Source organism: Hemicordylus capensis, chromosome 1 (genome assembly GCF_027244095.1).
Source record: "Hemicordylus capensis ecotype Gifberg chromosome 1, rHemCap1.1.pri, whole genome shotgun sequence".
Classification (NCBI taxonomy): domain Eukaryota; kingdom Metazoa; phylum Chordata; class Lepidosauria; order Squamata; family Cordylidae; genus Hemicordylus; species Hemicordylus capensis.
Genome location: NC_069657.1, coordinates 386571598 through 386591656, shown reverse-complemented (window position 1 = coordinate 386591656; position 20059 = coordinate 386571598). Strand labels below are relative to the sequence as shown.

Below are 20059 nucleotides of genomic sequence, written 5' to 3'. Positions count from 1 at the left end.
AGAAGGGAGGGCACCCAATTAAAAAGTTGGTGAGAGAAGGGTACACTGCTATTCCCTGCAACTTCAAATATGAAACAAGCCCTATGAAGACCTTTGTAAAAAAAAACCCTGAGGTGGAGAAGGAAAGGCATATCTGAAGGGTAGTGCTCAGTACTCAAAGTACTTCGCATTGTATACAAACCTGCATGTTCAATCTTTTCAGGTAAAGAACAGTGTCTATATTCCTTTTCTTCTTTGGAATGGTAAAAATAATTCAATAGACCGCAGAGCCCTGTTGTGGAGGTAAGACTGGCAGTATTGCCATGAAATCCAGAAGCTGTGAGATCACTGCCATGCACAATTTGGCTTCTGGATCTTAGGGACTCTCACTAGGATCCCCAGCTAGCTACAGGTCATGCCCTGTGGAGACTTTCACCAACATTCACCAGTTCACAAGGTCCTAAAGATGGCCCCAGAGGGTCACTGAAGAATAGGTGACATTGGCATCTCTTGCAGAGGAGAAACTGAATAGGAAAGCTGATGGATCCTTTCCCCGAGGGTGGTTCCCTGTATGATCTGGGCTTCAACATGGTTTTGCAATACAGGTGGCCTTTGTTCACTGCCGACTCTGTATCCGTGGTTTTGTGTATCTGCGGTTTTGCATATCCGCGATTGAGTCTTAGAGACCCAGTTTCATTATCCACAGGTAGAAAGATAGGTGAAATTCACCTATCCACAGTTTTGAGTGGCAGGAAATGACCTGGAAATGACTTCCAATGTCATTTCTGGCTGCCATTTTCCAGCAGAGAGCCATCTTGTGGCTCTTAAAAATGAGCAAATATTTGACCATTTTAGGGGTGGGGGGGGCATTGTTGGAGAGCTGGAGACTAAGGTACTGTCCTTTTCTTCACTTATTTCTGCACCCCTTGCTTTTTTGGACCTTTCTGTTTTGTTTTGTTACGAACCTAACCACCCAATTACCATTGACTCAAGGCTTTGTTATTCGTGGTTCTGTATTCATACCTATAGGCAAGAACAGAACCCCCATGAATAATGAGGGCCACCTATAATTACATTGTAGAAGTGCTTTGGCCTTTCTTGCCTCTTCTTTGCCTGTGAAAAGAGCTTTCTGCTTATCTAGCACGATATCCAGGATGTGGATACATATCCACATCCATACAGGATGTGGATGCGCATACATCCACCTGTGTGGAGATGTATGTGTATCTCCCTTCCAAAGTACTTAGATCCTAAGAAGGGGGACCCCACTAGCTGTGACTGCGAATTAGGATTAACATGCTGCTATGAAGTCCAACAAGATCTTTCAGGCAAACATCTGGGGGTGATTTGGGGGAGGGAAGAGTTCCTACACCATTCCTGGCAGATGAGCAGAGCCTTTGTTTGGCTGTTAAATCAACCCACAGATGATAGCAGCAAGAGAAGGCTCTACGGGGAGAAAATGGAACTGGGTCCTGATCTGCTCCGATTGGCCCCTCTGGCCACAGAACTCTCTGACAAAAATGGCCACTGACTGCCGGAGACTCTTATGACTGCATTTTACACACGCAAGCAATAACTGAGGTAGAATAGCTGCTATTTTCATCTTACCTCAGTAAACATCAAGGTACAGAAGTCAGGCTTCCCAGGTGTGAACAGGCTGGGTAGGCAGCCTTCCCATGGGTTCTCATGATCAACAATAGCTGGCTTTTCTGTCTCCTACCATCTAATTGCTGGTCAGGAGAACCAGGGGTGGTTTACTGCAAAGGCAATATAGCCTATAGCGGCAAATTTTGAGGGGTGGCAAATCTTGGGGGGACAGGGGGAAGTTAAATCTGTTTTTAATACTTTTAAAAACCTCAGTCACCACCACCATCCCACGGCCCAAACTGTCATGATTTGGGAGGCAGGTGGGCCCACTAGGAGCTCTCGCTGCCATCCCTGTCATACCACTATCACACAGCTGTGGTTGTAAAAGCGATTTAAAACAGACTTAACTTTCCCCTGCCTCACCCCCAAGCCCTTGACTTGTAAAGGGCAGCCCTTGCCAGGGCGGCAAATCTTTGGCTGCCTATGGACAGCAAAAAGCTTAATCCGCCCCTGAAGATAATGGGCTCATTACAGTGCACCACAAATTAAAAACAATGGCCATGTCACCCATCTGTATGGTATTCAGGGCAACTGGCTAGGTGATCCATGGGTAGAGAGATTTCTCTCAGTCCTTCCCAGCTTCTTTGGTGCACTGGCATCCAGTGAAGCAAGTTCCTCTCCTGAAAGATAGAATGTTCCTGAGAAAAAAGAATTGGTCACCATGTGCTGATTGATGCTGAAGATGCTTTGAAGCCCTGCTTAAAGGGGGCATCTTTTGTTGGAAGCATCCTTGAGGAATTCCTCCCCATCTACTGATCCACCCCAATGGGAAAAGGGAAGGGTCAGAGCAGAAAAAGAAGAAAGAGAAATGAAACAAAAATAGGAACTCAGTCCTAAGAATCCCTGTATCCAGTTCATGACAGCTGTGGTCTGGGAAGATGGGGAGTCCCTCCCCCAGTACACAGCTCTATCAACCAGCCAGGGGATTTTGGAATATGTCAAGACAGCCTTTTGGACCCTTCCAGGAGAAAAATGCATTATAACCCTTTTGAGGTTGGGCAATCAGATCTACCTACAGTTTTTTAAAATGTGGGCACACCATATATTGGTAATGGTGTGATGCTTACTATTTATTAATTGCAAATCCTAACACTGCATTTGCCCTTTTCACTGCCACAGCATATTGAGTTGATGCATCAATGAGTTTTCTACAGTGATTTCAAGATGTTTCTTGACTGATCATAGCCAAATTAGACTTAATAACATTTAGATCAAGTTAAGACTCTTATTGTCCCAAAGAGCATTACTTTGCTTTTATTTACAGTGAAACCTATCTGATATTCTGCTGTTTTTCCTGTCTTTTTTCTGTTCCACCCAGCTTAGAGATATTTTAGGAATGCACTGCCTACCAATATGTTTTCAGGTACAAAACAAAAGATTACCACCTTTTAAAGCCCTAAACAGCTTGGGGCCCAGGTACCTTAGAACCTGCCAGTTCCCAGCTGAATCTACCCCACTCTCAAGGTTGGTTAGGGAGAGCTCAGCTCTGCATGTGGACACCTACTGAAGCTTGCTTGTCAAGTACAAGGGACAGGGTCTTCTCAGTCATCCCCTACAGGCTATGGAATTCACTCGGTTGAGATCTACGTGGCTCCCTCTCATACACTCTTAAAAAAAAATATCACAAATAAACACTGTCTATTGGCCTTAGACAGTGGTCTAGGCAGTGTCAATTACTTTTCTTTCAGTTAGGTCTAAAGGTTCATCCCTTGTCACCTTAATTTGGCAAAGTTCTTCAGCTGCAATATCTGAAATAAACAGGTCAGGTACACATCTTTCAATCTTCTTAGTGAAGCCTGTCTAAAAGGTAAATTAATTTACCTTTTCTGCAGTCTTCTTCAGTATTCTGGTTACATCTTTGTCATCTAATAGTCCTGTTGCTTGTCTTACTGGTTTTTCACTTCTAATGTAATTATGTTTTTATTGTTTATTCCTCTAATTTGCTCAAATTCTTGTCCTAGGTATGCCTTTAAGAGTACCATTGAAGAGGTCTCTTTCTTTAAAGGGACTGTTTTTTGGGGAAAACAAAACCCTCTTAAAATTAAATATGACTGTTGACTCTTTGGGCCAGTTTTCCACTCACGTTTGTTAAATATCTTAATTTTAGCTGTCCCCTGAATTATTTTTGTATGCCATCAGAGTTTTGCTCAGGGACAAATAGCATGTTCTTATTTCTGTATGACTTTGTAATCTGGAATTTCTTTCCAGAGATATTTAGTTTATTTTGAATCTTTCAATTAATTGGGCTTTCTGCTTTTTTTGACATGTAGAGCACCCCCGCCAGTATGACCTACTATCTTCTTTTCTATAGATTTTATATGTACTATATCTATCTATCTATCTATCTATCTATCTATCTATCTATCTATCTATCTATCTATCTAAAATCCACTATATCCCATGGTTTTTTAACTGTTCCATCAAGTTTTTGTATGACTATTATGACTGGGACAAAGCACAGTAGGACCAAGAAAGGTATGGTGACCATTCCAGTGTTAGAAAGGAGGGATGACATGTAAACACATTGCTGGAAAACAGTTCTCTACTGTTTGGGCTGTGGTGGCTTGATACAGGAAGAAGCTTCTGTATGGGAAGAAGCTCCTCTGTACAGGAAGAAGCTTCTAGGTGCACACTGCCAAAACTAGACATGCTACTTTGGCCCTTAGGGAGACCTGTGTCAAAGATTTTTAAAGTTGGAACCTAGACTAAGGATGTAGGAAACTGGACAAAGAGATGCACAACCCAAACTGCGTTCTGGTCACCGTATCTTAAGAAGGGCATTGTAAAAATGGACAAGTTGCAGAAGAGGGCAACCAAGATTATTAGGGGCCTGTAGCATCTTCCTCATGAGGCAAGGCTACAACACCCAGGGCTTTTTAGTTTGGAAAAGAGATAACTACGGGGAGGTGTGTATAAAATTATGCATGGGGTAGAGAGAGTGGACAGAGATAAATTTTTCTCCCTCTCTCACAACACTAGAATCAGGGGTTATCCCATGAAACCAAAGGCCAGGAAATTTAGGACCAACAAAAGGAAGTTGTTTTTCACACGGCACAAAACTAATCTATGGACTTCTCTGCCATGGGATGTGGTAATGGACACAAGCTTGGATGGCTCTAAAAAGGGGCTTAGACAAATCTATGGAAGATAGTTCTAGTAATGACTATTAATCTGGTGGCTACAGGCCATCTCCAGCCTCAGAGGCAAGATACCTCTAAATACCAGTTGCAGGGGAGCAACAGCAGGAGAGAGGGCATGCCCTCACCTCTTGACTGTGGACTTCTCAGAGGCATCCGGTGGGTCACTGTGGGAAACAGGATGCTGGTCTAGATTGGCCTTGGGCCAGATCCAGCAAGGCTGTTCTTATCCTGAGTATTATTTCCCCAACTAATTAATATACTAAAAATTAAAAATGCCTGTAAGGAAGAAGGGTTGTTTTTTGGGGTTTTGTTTTTTTAAAATCCCTTTCTGGTACTAGAGAAGAAAGTCACCCAAGTCCCCACATTACTTCACTGAGACAGATACAAACAAGGCTAAGGGAGGAAGAGGTCTTCTGGCTACCTAACATCAGTCTGATACCCTCTCTTCAGTGGATGGCAATGAACACCTACCAATGTCTAGGAAACCAGTGAAAAATGAATTTATAATGGATACAGTCCATAACTTAGAATAAACAAATCAGTAAACATGAACATGTTGCTGTTTATAAAGCACTTGACTCCTAACATGCAACTTAATAGATTTTGATATGAATATTTCCAAAGGGACTAGAAACTGGGCCAAAGGATTATAAATGACAAGATTCATAAATAGCAAGTAAGACATTTAGAAATTCAGTGAGAGGGTAAAACTGGGGAAGCAGCTTCTTATGCAGATGCAGGGTGATTTCTGATGGCTTATTAGAGAAGGTTAGCTGTCTCTGAGGCAACAAGCAAAAGGTTTTAATTGTGATAATAATACATAGAGGAATCAGATGAGAAAGGAAAGGAGAGCCTCCAAGAAAAAAATTTCTAGTGCATCACAGCCTTTCAGCCACAACAACTCTGTGACATTAAACTGAGTCAGAGGTAACCACATATAGAGTAACACAGCCATTATATTACCATCTACTTCCTCAGCCTAGAAGTTTCACCTGGCTACCCAGCTACTTTTGAAATTGTTTTGGCTAAGAAGAGAGAGCATGCTGCTCATCCAGTCCCAACCCCAACCCCTTTATGAACCAAGGATCTCCTTCACATGTGGTAACATTACCACTTCAGTTTAATGCTCAGAGAATATACTCAGAGAAACCTTTTCCTCCAAGTTTCCTTTGATAGAGAAATCTCTGTTTGCACAAGTGATGTTCCACCACTGTTGCCAGGGTTATGCTGGACAAGCAGGGAGAGAGTGGAGCGGTGGCACTCCATTAGCAGTGCCATGCACACCCAAGCATCACAACAGCCCACCTAGACCGTCAGATCAGTTCTATGGAACAGTGCTAACTGGGGAGGCAGGGATGTTGGGGAATACTGGAGGGAAAGACTGCTTCCTTTCGTTCTGTCCCACAGTGATAAATAGGAGGCAGGAACTCCAGGCCATCTAGCTCAGCAGGGTGCAACTTCTCAAGAAAAAACTAGTTTTTCTAGCCAGGAATTGCAAGGACAGAATGCTAAGGGGTTTGATTAGTTGTAAGCTGATGTGAGAGAGCCAGCGTGGTGTAGTGGTTAGAATGCTGGACTAGGACCGGGGAGACCCGAGTTCAAATCCCCATTCAGCCATGAAACTAGCTGGGTGACTCTGGGCCAGTCACTGCTCTCTCAGCCTAACCTACTTCATAGGGTTGTTGTGAAAGAGAAACTCAACTATGTAGTACACTGCTCTGGGCTCCTTGGAGGAAGGGCGGGATATAAATGAAATAATAATAATAATAATAACAACAACCAGTCAATAACACCTGTCTGACTGTGTAAACAAGAAATAATAATGATGATGATGTGGCTTGGAAGGACATTTTATCAAGGCTGCAAGATGGCAAAGGCAGTAATGTGCAGTGTCAAATATAGGCACATGCTAAGAAAGCTACAGCTTAGAGCCTCACATAATGAGGGGCCTCTGAATAAAAAAACAAAACCAAAATTTTAAGTTTTACATGGATTTATATTTAAATGTATTTCTAATGCAAATAGACTTATTGCAAGATAACTGGTTTTTGTTAGATAATTAAGTTTTTCATCGCATTTTGGCAAGTAAAAATAAAGCTTTATTATATCTATCTCTATTGTACTATTTCTTATAAATGTATATATATTTGTGATGCTATGTGTGCTTCCCAGAATATGGGAAACTCCTATATTAGGCAGCTGCGATATAGGAAGGTGCTGAAAGGCATCATCTCATCTGCGTAAGAAGAGGCAATGGTAAACCCCTCCTGTATTCTACCAAGAAAACCACATGGCTCTGTGGTCACCAGGAGTCGACACTGACTCGACGGCATAATCTTTCCTTTCCTTTCCTTTCCTTTCCCATGGGGCCGTTTAAACTTGACATAGCTTAGGGCCTCAACATGTCATAATCCATCCCTGAGTGTAAGGAGTGGTTCACCTTCTTTATTGCACACCCAGGGGAGAAAGAGAGACAAGTGGATTATGTGTCTGGCTTTGTCACAACTTGCACTTTGGCAAAGGCAGGGACATGGGCTTTTACAAGAAAACCAGTAAAAAGATTCATGATCCTATTTGGAAGGGGATACTAAGGTCTTAGGGGTGCAGGCTCCTAAACTAGTCCTGCAACAGAGAAATGGAGAACAGTCACGCTTGCAGGATGGTGGCAAATGAAAGTACTGTGACTTAAACTCTTGCCAGTTTCGCCTTTCTTCCAGGGTAAACAAATTATTACTTTACTTGTCCCTGCCTAAGAAATATGCCAAACATGGTGTTTTCTAAGAATCATTAATGAAGTTCTAGCCTAGGTTTTCATCCAGTAATGTTTGTGCAGTCTCCTTCCTCTCCCCTTAATGGTTCCAGTCCTGGCTTGGATAGCAATACACGGGGAAATGGTGTAGTACAGTCATATAGGACAGATTTTACAACATATACAGTATATGAATTAGGTCCAATTAGCTTTCTTTCAGAGCTTGCCTGAACAAGATTAATAATTGACTACACTGGGCAAACACAGGGCCACTGATATGGAACCCAATGTAGTTAAGCAGTCCACTGAGTGTGAATTGCTAATTTTACCAAAACTGAGCACTGACGGAGGGAAAGCGAAGGGAGGGATAAGTGCACGTTCCTCTGCCAGCAAAGCGAGACCCCGCCCCACCTTCAAACTTCAAACCCACCCAGTGTTCCAACCTGTTCGGAGGCCTATAAAAAGACCTCCAAACAGGTTCATGAACATTCCTAGATGCCGGTCACACTCTGCACTAGGGCCTTACAGAAATAGAATGACGTTATGCATAAACAGAGAAAGAATGCCTAGCCAGTGTTGGGCATGTGAAACCTTCTACAGATACTTGTGTGGTCTGCCATCCTTCAGACTGCTCACTGTCCACAAACCCTTGGTGACCCCAATAAAGGAGAAAGATTTGGATCAAGCATCACTACAATGTCAACTTCTTTTGATAAGAATGATGAAGTTCAATCTAATAGCTGAATATGTTCGAGGGGAAAAGCTGGTACTTGCAGACGCCTTATCACATAGACCCATACGGCAGGAAGGCTCCTATGACTTAGAAGAGGAAGTACAAGCTGCATCAAGGTGTGTAATGCAGTACACACCTTCATGGAAACACCTGACAAGCAGCTTCTTCAGATCAGAACAGCTACTCAACATGAGCCAGAATTTCAAGATATCAGAAATGGGTGGCCTGAATATGTCAACGACACTTCAGATGGACTAATAACAAAGGAAATAATATTGTCATGCTGCAAATGATGAGGAAAGAAATCCTAGACCTTATTCACCAAGGTCATCAGGATTTAACCAAATTCTGCGAGCATTCCAAACAGGCGGTATGGTGACCCAGTATTGGAAATGACTTCAAGACCAAAGTCTCATCTTGCTATTATTGCAGAAAGAATAGACCAACTCAATGAAAAGAGCTGGGGATGTGCGAAACGTTTCGGATACAAAACATTTTGTACCCAAAACAGCCTGTTTCGGGTGTTTTGTAGACAAAACAAAACACCCATTTTCCAGATCCAAAAGTTTTGTATACAAAACAAAACGTCCCTGTTTCGGCTACAAAACGTTTTGTTGTTTCGGACCTCCATTTTGTGGTGATCTCTGAGTCAGTCTCCATTTTGTGTTGGACATCTCTTTGAATTTCCCACCCTTCCAGCCTTCTGATCAGTGACCTAAACCATGGGCTGACCTGCTGACAATTCCCTCCTTGTTCCCCATTGGCTCTTTTGCTTCTTCCCACTCTTTACTGACCCCACATTGGCCAGGGGAAGGGTTGCTAACCCATGGGGTGCTGGGTTCTGCTGTTTCTGTGGTGTTCTGAGTGTAGATTCTCTGGTAGCATATGAGAGTGGATTCTTGTTTTTCACTGAAAATCTCATATGCAACCAGAGAATCTACAATGAACACCTCGGAAACAACAAAACCCAGTACCCCACAGGCTTGTGGGTATGGGGGTGGTTGGCACCCTATGTGCACTACACAACCCCTCGCTCTGGGCAACCCCAGTGCCCCCCACGTGGAATTATGGGGCTGCTGAAACCTCCATTATTCCCTATGGGAGAAATCTTAAAAGACACGTAAACTTCAACAATTCACAAAAGCTCAGCCCTTTGCCCAATGGAGAGGAGAACTGGTCTTGTGGTTGAGCATGACTTGTCTCCATAGTTAAGCAGGTTCTGCCCTGGTTGCATATGAATGGGAGACTTGATGTGTGAGCACTGCAAGATATTCCCCTCAGGGGATGGAGCTGCTCTGGGAAGAGCAGGACGTTTCAGGTTTCCTCCCTGGCTTCTCCAAGATAGGGCTGAGAGAGATTCCTGCCTGCAACCTTGGAGAAGCCGCTGCCAGTCTGTGAAGACAATACTGAGCTAGATAGACCAATGGTCTGACTCAGTATATGGCAGTTTCCTATATTTCTAATTCTTTTGAGATAATTCTGGAAGTTTCCTTGCCCCCATTGGGCACTACCACCCACCACACTCCACTCTGGGTCATCCCTTTCGCCTTGATTTGAAGCGATACATTTGCTGGAATCCCCATTATTCCCTATGGGAAAATTCTTAAAGATGTGTAAACTTTAAAAATTCACAAAAAATCAGTCCTTTGTCTAATTCCTTTGAAATTTGGGTGGTAGCTTCCACCCATTGGACACTACCACCACCACCCACTCTTTTTGCCCTGGGACCCTTTTTAAATCTATCCAAATCGATTCGGATTTGGAAAATTCGGCTACAAAACAAAACAGGGCTGATTTGGATTCAGAAAATTTGGGCACAAAACAAAACGGGGGTGTTTCGATTCGGATACAAATCGAAACAAGAAAATTCCAAAATGCACACCCCTAAAAAGAGCCTTTAATTACCACACTCTTGCCTATTAGACCTTGGAAGAAACTTTCAGCAGACCTGTGTGAATTCCAAGGCTGACACTACCTGATCATCATAGGCTATTTTTTCAGATACACTGAAATAATTTCCTTGTCTACTATCATTTGCCATAGTGTCATTACACAACTGAAAAACACCTTTGCCTGTTTTGGCATTGCAGAAGAGCTCGTGACAGACTATGCGTCCCAGTTTATGGCGGCGAATTCAAGCTCTTTTGCGCATCATTTAATGTTACCCATGTTACTACAAGTCCTCACTACCCTCAGGCAAATGGGGAAGCGGAGAAGGCAATACAGGCTGCTAAGAAAACTTTGCTCTAGGAGGATCCACATCTAGCTCTCCTGAGCTACAGGTCAACACCACTGATAGCTACTGGATATAGCCCTGCAGAACTGTTAATGGGCAGGCAAATCAGAACACTTGTTCCAACTCTAGAGAAAAATCAAGCTCCAGGGTGGCCTGATCTATATAAAATTGCATCTTTAGATCGCAAAACCAAGGGCAGCTATGGGCGTTTCTACAATAGCCAATATTCAGTACAACCGCTACCACACTTAGAGCCTGGCATCAGTCTCTATATAAAATATGATGGAGAAAAGTCATGGCAGACTCCTACTACAGTTGTAGGAAGGATAGACACAACCAGATTATATTCTGTCAAGAGGGATAGTGGAATACTTAACAGAAATCTCAGACATCTCCTTGTCATCTATCTATCTATAATTCTCTAAGGCAAACCCATGGCTAATCCCGTGTGTGGGAGCTCTCATGAGAGTTCTCGAGCAGAAGCACCTGATTGGGCATTGGGGATTCTATATGCAGATGGGGGGAGGTGCCTGTAAGAGCAAAAGAACCATGGTGATTGGGCAGTGGGGATTCCATATGCAGATAGGGAGGAGGAGCCTGAGGCACCGTGGTGATAGGGCAGTGGGGATTCCATATTCAAATAGCAGAGAGGAGCCTGTGATGGTTAAGGTCACTTGGAATGCAACTGTTACTGGTTGGAAGATGTTCTTGATTGTAGAGGAGAAGAATCTATCTATCTATCTATCGATAGTGGGCAGGGTTCTGCAAAGAGAGGAGTCATGGGGGAGGAAAGAGCCCCTTCAGGAGACGGAGGCTGCTGTTGTGTGAATTAGATGAGGAAACAAGATGAACAAGATCTGTTAACTCAAGAAGAGAGAGAGAGAGAGAGAAATAAAGAAGGAAGGGGAAGAAAGACAGAGGGGAAGAGTGAATGGAGAAGAAAGAGAGAGAGAAAGAAAGAAGGGAGGGGTAGAGAGAAATAAGAGGTGAGGGACGGGCCTGAGGGGAATGAGCAGCCATGGCAGTGCCTACTGGCAGCAAGGAAGGGCCCAGTCAATGACTGATGCTGTTTGAAGCTACCACGGCCATTTGGTAGAGGGAGGCAGGCAGGCAAAGGACAGGCCCGGGCCTGTCAGCAGCTTGAGGGGAACGAGTGGCCATGGCAGTGGCAGCACTGAGGAAGGGTCCAGTTAACCAATGCTGCTCCTGTGGGGAGGAGAAGAAGTGGAGCTCAGGTGAGGAGGTCTCTGGGGATAGGGGGCTGCAGCTTGGTTAATAGGTGCCAGCAACGCTGCAGCCTCAGCCAAGAGGGGTGAGGGGGATGGAGTAAAGGGATGGAAGAGTGATCAAGAGGGGTGAGGGAGATGAGAGATCTCTGAGGTGAGGGGGGTTGTGGCAGGGGTGTGGGGAGCAATCAAGTACTAGCACACAGATGCTCTCTGCAGGTTAAGCTAATTTTATTTGTCTTATTTATTTAACAAATTTCTAGACTGCCAGAAACTTACATCTCTGGGCAGTTCACAATACAAACACAATCAAAACAAAGTTAAACATTAAAAACAACTTAAAACAAGTTAAAAGTATTAAAACTGTAAATCTAATGAAAAGCCTCGGTGAACAAATGTGTCTTAATTGACTTTTTAAAAGTTGTCAGAGATGGGGAAGCTCTTATTTTCAACAGGAGCACGTTCCAAAACCTCAGGGCAGCAATAGAGAAGGCCCGTCCCTGAGTAGCCACCAGACGAGCCGGTGGCAACTGTAGACGAACCACTCCAGATGATCTTAATGGGTGGTGAGAATCAGAGTAAAGAAGATGCTCTCTTAAATACCCAGGGCCTAAGCTGTTTAGTGCTTTATAGGTTATAACCAGCACCTTGTATTTTGCCCAGAAACATATCGGCAGCCAGTGTAGTTCTTTCAATATAGGGGTAATATGGTCTCTCCGAGATGACCCAGAGACCAACCTGGCTGCTGCATTCTGGACCAACTGCAGTTTCTGGACTACGTACAAAGGCAGCCCCACATAGAGCATATTGCAGTAGTCAAGCCTAGAGGTTACCAGCATATGTACCACTGTTTTGAGGGCATTTATCTCAAGGAATGCGCACAGCTGGTGTATCAGACGAAGCTGATAGAAGGCACCTCTGGCCGCTGCCTCAACCTGGGGAACCAGAGAGAGGTTGAGATCCAGAAGCCCCCTAGACTGCACACCTGTTCCTTCTGGGGAAGTGTGACCCCATCCAGGACAGGCAGATCAAACTCATATCCTGAGTTCCAACTCCACACAATAAGTCTCAGTATCTGAATTCGGTCTCAGTTTGTTATCCCTCATCCAGCTCATCACCACCTCCAGGCAGGCATTTAGGAGGGTTATGTCTTCTCTCAATGAGGTTGACATGGAGAAATAGATTTGGTCGTCATCAGCATACTGATAGCACCCTGCACCATAGCCCCTGATGATCTCTCCCAGTGGTTTCATGTAGATGTTAAACAACATCGGAGACAATACGGAGCCCTGAGGGACACCATATGAAAGTTCAGATTTTGAAGAACAGTCTCCAAGGGATGCTATCTGGAACCCTCTCGAGAGGTAGGAGTGGAAGCACAGCAAAGCAGTGTCTCCCACCCCCAACCCTCTCAGATCCTCCAGAAGGATACTATGGTCAATAGTATGGAAAGCCGCTGAGAGATCTAAAGGGACCAACAGTGTCACACTCATAAGAACATAAGAACAGCCCTGGTGGATCCCAAGAAGGCCCATCTAGTCCAGCATCCTGTTTTGCACAGTGGCACGCCAGATGCCACTGGAAGCCACAGGCAGGAGATGAGGGTGTGCCCTCTCTCCTGCTCTTACTCCCCTGCAACTAGTACTCAGAGGCATTGTACCTTTGAGGCTGGAGGTGGCCCACAGCCCTCTGACTAGTAGCCGTTGATAGACCTCTCCTCCATGAAGTTATCCAAACCCCTCTTAAAGCCATCCAGGTTGTTGGCTGTCACCATAACTTGTGGCAGAGAATTCCACAAGTAGATTATGCGTTGTGTGAAAAAGTACTTGCGTTTGTTGGTCCTAGATTTACCAGCAATCAATTTCATGGGGTGACCCCTGGTTCTAGTGTTGTGTGAGAGGGAAAAGAATTTCTCTCTATCCACTTTCTCTACACCATGCATGATTTTATAGACCTCTAACATGTCTCCCTGCAGTCGTCTTTTTTCTAAACTAAAAAGCCCCAGGTGTTGTAGCCTTGCCTCATAAGAAAGGTGCTCTAGGCCCCTGATCATCTTGGTTGCCCTCTTCTGCACCTTTTACAGTTCTACAATGTCATTTTTTAGATGTGCAGACCAGAATTGTACGCAGTACTCCAGATGTGGCCACACCATAGTTTTGTATAAGGGCATTATAATATTAGCAGTTTTATTTTCAATCCCCTTCCTAATGATCCCTAGCATGGAATTGGCATTTTTCACAGCTGCCACACATTGAGTTGACACTTTTAACTAGCTGTCCACCATGACCCCAAGATCCCTCTCCTGGTCAGTCACCGACAGCTCAGATCTCATCAGCGTATACTTGAAGTTGGGGTTTTTCGTCCCAATTTGAATCACCTTACACTTGCCAACACTGAACCGTATTTTCCACTTTGTTGCCCACTCCCCCAGTTTGGAGAGATCCTTTTGGAGCTCCTCACAATCCATTTTGGATTTCCCTACCCAGAAGAGTTTGGTATCATCTGCAAATTTGGCCACATCGCTGCTTACCCCTGCTTCTAGATCATTTATGAATAAATTAAAAAGCACCATTCTCAGTACAGATCCCTGGAGGACCGGACTTCTTACTTCCCTCCACTGTGAAAACTCTCCATTTATACCTACCCTCTGTTTCCTGTCTTTCAACCAGTTAGCAATCCACACATGTACTTGTCCCCTTATCCCATGACCACTAAGTTTTCTTAGTCAATTCTCAGAATTGACTCCCTCTGTCAATTCTCAATTGGAGATCATCCATCAGGCTGACCAAAGCAGTCTTCACCCCATAGCCCACCCAAAAGACAGTCTGAAATGGGTCTTATAAGCCATGTTGGGAAAAGGTCAAGAGAACAGGTGGTAGGTCGCACCATTCCAAGCATTTATACATGTGAAAGAACAATCTTCCGATGTGGAGAAAGTACCTGCAACCCCAAGTTCCTCTACAGAGACTGTGCTGGGGCCAGCTACCAAAAATAATTATACCAGTGCTCAGCTCTCTACTCGTTCCGGTTGAATTATCCGGAAACCACTGAGGTTTTGAGATGAGTAATGGACCTACAAATTGTCAGTTGTTTCAATGTGCTGTTAATAATAATAAGTAGCTGAAACACAACCTCTGAACTCCCATGACATTGATAAGGTTTCCAAAATCTTTTGTTCAAGTCATTATTAAAATAAAAAGGTAATTGCTATTGTATCGGCATTCAATTTTGTTTGCACATCTTTATATACCATTAATAAGTGTTACAGTAGTTAAAATAAATATTTCAAATGTTATATTTATAATAGAAAACAAACAAACAAGTGTTAAACTATTTAAAATAATATAATTTTATGAATAATAGGTTAAATAAATGCTACAGAAATATACCATCATCATTTACAAAATGAGGAAAATAGCTGTTTAAATAAGAACACAAGCATGTTATATGTAATAGGTCTGGATAATTCACCTGGGGAATAGCGCAGACAACAAAGACAGCTTAAAAGCATGTGCAAAATTTACTGGGTTTGAATTGTTTTAACTGTGAAAGTTTAATGTATATTTTTCTCTTTATCAATAACTGCACAAAGAATACTTTAAAAATGAAACTGTGGTCTGAAAGATTTTTGTTATTTTTATAAAATGAATAAGGAAGTCAAAGGATCCACCAAGTCTGCTATAATAGATCACAAAGGGATAAATTAATAGATCCTCCTACCTTAGTTTCATTTTCTCATGCATCCTTCCATGTTGGATACACTGCTCCTCCAATTCATCATTCCTTTTCTGCATCTTTTCAAGTCTGTCATGGATATATTCATTTTCCTGACTAAGCTGGCTGATTTCAGACCTGGAGAATTAAGAACACAGATGATGGATGTTGCCAGATTTTATCCTACAGTGTGCCATCAACTTAACAAAATTCCAGTTCACATCTGCATGAAAAGTATCATACTGCAACACAGAGAAATCAAAAGAATTGCTTTTATTAAAATAAGTATTATCTTAGCAGCTGATAACATTAATCTATGGAATAATTATAGACACATGGGTTACAATAAAGATGGCCATTCGCAATACATGCAAGTGTCATATAATATCATACATTCTTTTGGAATTCATCACTATAGCAGAAGCTAATACCATAAAGATTCAATTTATGCTACAAAACTGCAATCCTAAGCATGAATTGCATATGATATCCTCAGATTCCATAGATTTACTGCTGAATAAATATTCACAGGACTGAACTGGAATTCACAGTGCTAGGAATGCCATACTATAAAGAGCGTTTACATTATTATTAACAAAACAATATGGGACAAGCAAGTAATTTGTGAAAAATTGTTCTAATTACTGAACACTGAAGCAACAAAGAGTATGTATCAAATTGGGGGAAAGCTGTCTTGACCAAGCAATAGCTTAGGTCACTGAGTTTTGTTCCTTCTGTGAAATTTATAGTCTAGGCACAGCAATGCAAGTAGTAGAGATGTGCATGAATCGGATTTTGCTATTCAATTCAAGCTTGAATTGAATTGCAAAATCCTCAAATCGATTTGTTGAAATAGCAGCCATTGCCAGCTGTTTTGATGAACCAACTCATATAGATTTGAGTGATTCAGCCATAGGAACTCAAATCACCCCATTATTCTCCATGAGTAAGTCTTAAGGACACAAAAGTAGGTTGGGTGGTAGGGCATGATGGGTGCTACCTACCACCAAATAGGGGTGTGCACAGAACTGGTTTTGGTGGTTCAGGTGGAACTGGTTTGAGCGTCTCTGCTTCTAAAAGGAATCCTGTCTCTAAAAAGGTTCAAAGAGAAGCAGGGGTGGCAGCAAGAGGGAATGTTGCCAGCTTTGGTGAAGGCAGCAGCTCTTCTAAACCTCGCTGGTGCTCCTCCCCAGCAGGGCTGGCCAGTGGCGGCCCAGTTCTGACCTCCGCACATGTATGGAGGCCATTTTGAGTGCTGGTGAGGGGAGCAGCAGTGGAGTTTAATGAAGCGGCCACCACCAAAGCCAGCAAGCTGCCCTCACATCTCCACCTCCCCGCCCCCACCCCCCTCTTAAAGGCAGGATTCCCTTTTGCTTGTAAAGGAGAATCCTCACCGAATTCCCCTTTACAAGCATAGCCCCTCAAATCAGGTCAAACAAGTCCTTTTTGTCTTTAACTCGGACTGGCTGCCTTTTTTTGAAGCTGGTCCAATTCAAGTTTGAACCAGTCAAACCGGACTGGTGAGAATAGCATCTGGTTCGATTTGAAGTGGTTCGGCACACCCCTAACAAACAACCCACGCACCGATCCCCAAAGGGCAAGCAGGCAACCTTCCAAAACAAAAACAAAACAACCCATATGATCATATGGGGGTTGGTGGGGAAAGATTAAAAATTGGTTTTAAATCACCCACTTGGTCATGTCTTTTGTGGGTTGGGTGGTAGATAGCACTCATCATGCCCTACCACCCAACCCACTTTGGTGTCCCTAGGACCTACCCATGGGCAACAATGGAATGTTTTGAGTTTCCCCATTGTTATCTATGGCCCACATAAGCTGCACTCACAGAGTGCACTGCACACAAAGTTTTGCACAGCAAGTTTGCAATGCATTTTGCAACCCTGCCTTGAAAAAAGTACACAGTAAAAGGGAATCTGTCCATCCCAACACAGAACACACATTTCAAACACAGTCCAAAAATGGCAATCAATAACTAAATAACTGACCCAGAATGCAGTGCTAGCAACAGTGCCTGTGCTGCAGTAACATCATTGGCACAAGTTGTTCTCTCACACAATTATGACTCCTTACTTCAGCATTGCAACAGCTACCACAGCAGTACCCTTAGCAGCAAGCATAGCCATAAGCTCAACTAGAACTATGTCTTCAGACACATTTTGACTGAATACACTTTGCAATGCAGATTGCAGAGGAGACCAGAGCAGAAAGTGAAGCACAACTTAGTCTCACGGCCAGACATGGGGCTCATCTCACAGCAATCACCAAGAAAATATTACACACACACGCACCCCTACCTAAGCCACCACACTTTCAATTTCTTGCAACAACACCATCTCACAAAAACACCAAACCACAATTAAAGGAAGGAAGGCAACCAAGTTCTGCCTTTGTCAATCTGAGATCCAGCAAAACCAGGTAGTTAATAATGAATAGCAATAGGACAGCATATAATACTCAGTGCTGAGAAAAGACAACCACAAAATCAAACCTTCCTTGATTTCTTCCTTCATCCTCTCCTGAAGTATCCTCTTCAAGGGCACATTAAGGTCTCTCTTTGCCTCCCCACCCCATGCCCTTTGATAACATTTTGAAATTCCCTCCTTTCCCCCTCCTTCTCCCTTTACCCCAGCCAATGGGGTCACAGCTGCCCTTGACAACACTTTATTTGCATGATAACTAGCCAATCAAGAAGCAAAGAGATCTCAAGCCAACTGGAATCCAGTGCCAGAAAACCAATCAGTAAAGGGAGGGGCTGCCAGAATGGAGCTCGAATCACTCAAATCAATTCAAGCTCAAATCTGGATCATTTCAATTCAAACTTAAATCAAGCCCTTTATTTTAAGGATCTTTTGTTTCAAATTTGAATCACTTGAAACGGCCCGATTTGAATCGATTTGCACATCTCTAGTAAATAGTACTATTGGAGTAGCTTTTAATGACCAAACAGAACACCAAGAAGCCAAAGAGCTGTACTATCCTTCAAATCAATTCAAAATTTAGGATATTTGCAAAGGTTGCGTACAGCCAGCTTTGTCCTTCCAACTTTTGGTAAACAATGTACAAATATCAACTTAGACGTTTTGTTCGTGAAAACTGTTTCCTACTTCCCAAAGAACCAACCATTTTACAGAGTTATAACCAAATGTGAGGTATAACTTCTATTAACAGAGATCAGGACAATTGTTTAAAAGGGTTTTATATCAAAATAATAATAATCTCTTTTTTTCAGATGAGTTCTGTTTTGCATTCTGATCCTCTAGCATGGGCAAATACTTAACTCCCAATGTTTGAGTGTAATGACTTCATTTTTCCAATACAGCATCAATTGAATAAGCAGAAAACAGTTCAACCGAGTGTGTGTTCTTTACTTCAATTAAACTCACACAGTTGGATGCCTACTGTTGCCAAAACGGTAATATAATTTATCCATTATAGTCAAACAGTAAAACTACACTAAAAGTCATTTAACAATATTTATAATATCATAAAATACAGTGTTAAAATATATGGACTGCAATATGCACCAAAATTATAAAATTTGTTTCTCATCATCAGTGATTAAAAACAGGATCATTTCTCCAGCTTCAATACACTCAACCCTGGTGACAGATTAGAATTCAAATCTTAATGATCAATTTACAATTAACAAGATAGAAGTGAAACAAATTAAACCAACCATTATATATAATGAGGCCCAATGGACTGCATTGTTGCCCTTAATTACAAAACGCAAATCACAAATACACAATGGACAGTGTCAAGCATCAATCCACAAGCTTCAAACTCTGAGACAATCCAAAAAAGAGCAAGCAAAATTATACAGAGAATACCAAAGGACTGTATTTTTTCATATGCATGTGTACACACTGTCAGCGGTGCAGCTTGAGGGGAGTAGATCCTGCAATTCCAAGATCCGCCCATATATGTAGGGAAATTTTTGTTCATGCTAATTTTTATTATTATAGATTCCACACAGCAATTATGCCTGAAGGCTAGCTATATCAATACATTACTTAAGGTGGCATCCAAACACAGAAAAGCAAGTTTGCAAATCTGCTTGCATAATATAAAAGCATCTTTATGCATCGTAAATATGCCTAAGTAAATATGCCTGAAATAAGCCCCCAAGGCATTTTATGTATATTTCATCAATATTTTACACATTTAGGCAAACTTACTGAGTTTGTATTAATACATAATAATTTGCTAAATTCTGACATCAAAACTGATGAGAACTGTGCTTGAAAAATAGTATGCCCCCATTTTTTCCAAGTATTTTAAATAGGGATGTGCGAAACGTTTCGGATACAAAACGTTTTGTACCCAAAACAGCCTGTTTCGGGTGTTTTGTAGACAAAACAAAACACCCATTTTCCAGATCCAAAAGTTTTGTATACAAAACAAAACATCCCTGTTTCGGCTACAAAACGTTTTGTTGTTTTGGACCTCCATTTTGTGGTGATCTCTGAGTCAGTCTCCATTTTGTGTTTGACATCTCTTTGAATTTCCCACCCTTCTAGCCTTCTGATCAGTGACCTAAATCATGGGCTGACCTGCTGACAATTCCCTCCTTGTTCCCCATTGGCTCTTTTGCTCCTTCCCACTCTTTACTGA

At 42.5% G+C, this 20059-nt stretch overlaps 1 protein-coding gene across 12 annotated transcripts in view; it reads right to left on the bottom strand.

The window, feature by feature from the left end:
* SDCCAG8 (SHH signaling and ciliogenesis regulator SDCCAG8) overlaps positions 1-20059 on the bottom strand; it is a 231402-nt gene that overhangs the window by 56926 nt on the left and 154417 nt on the right. For 11 of the 12 annotated variants that reach the window (XR_008317478.1, XM_053301744.1, XM_053301680.1 and 8 more), the window contains one exon: positions 15431-15562. The exons of the other annotated variant lie outside the window; for it this stretch is intronic. Coding sequence is in view for 10 of the 11 variants with exons in the window: in XM_053301744.1 (XP_053157719.1) it covers positions 15431-15562 (132 nt within the window). In the remaining variant the exon portion in view is untranslated. The remainder of the gene's footprint in view (positions 1-15430; positions 15563-20059) is intronic. 12 annotated transcript variants of the gene reach the window in all.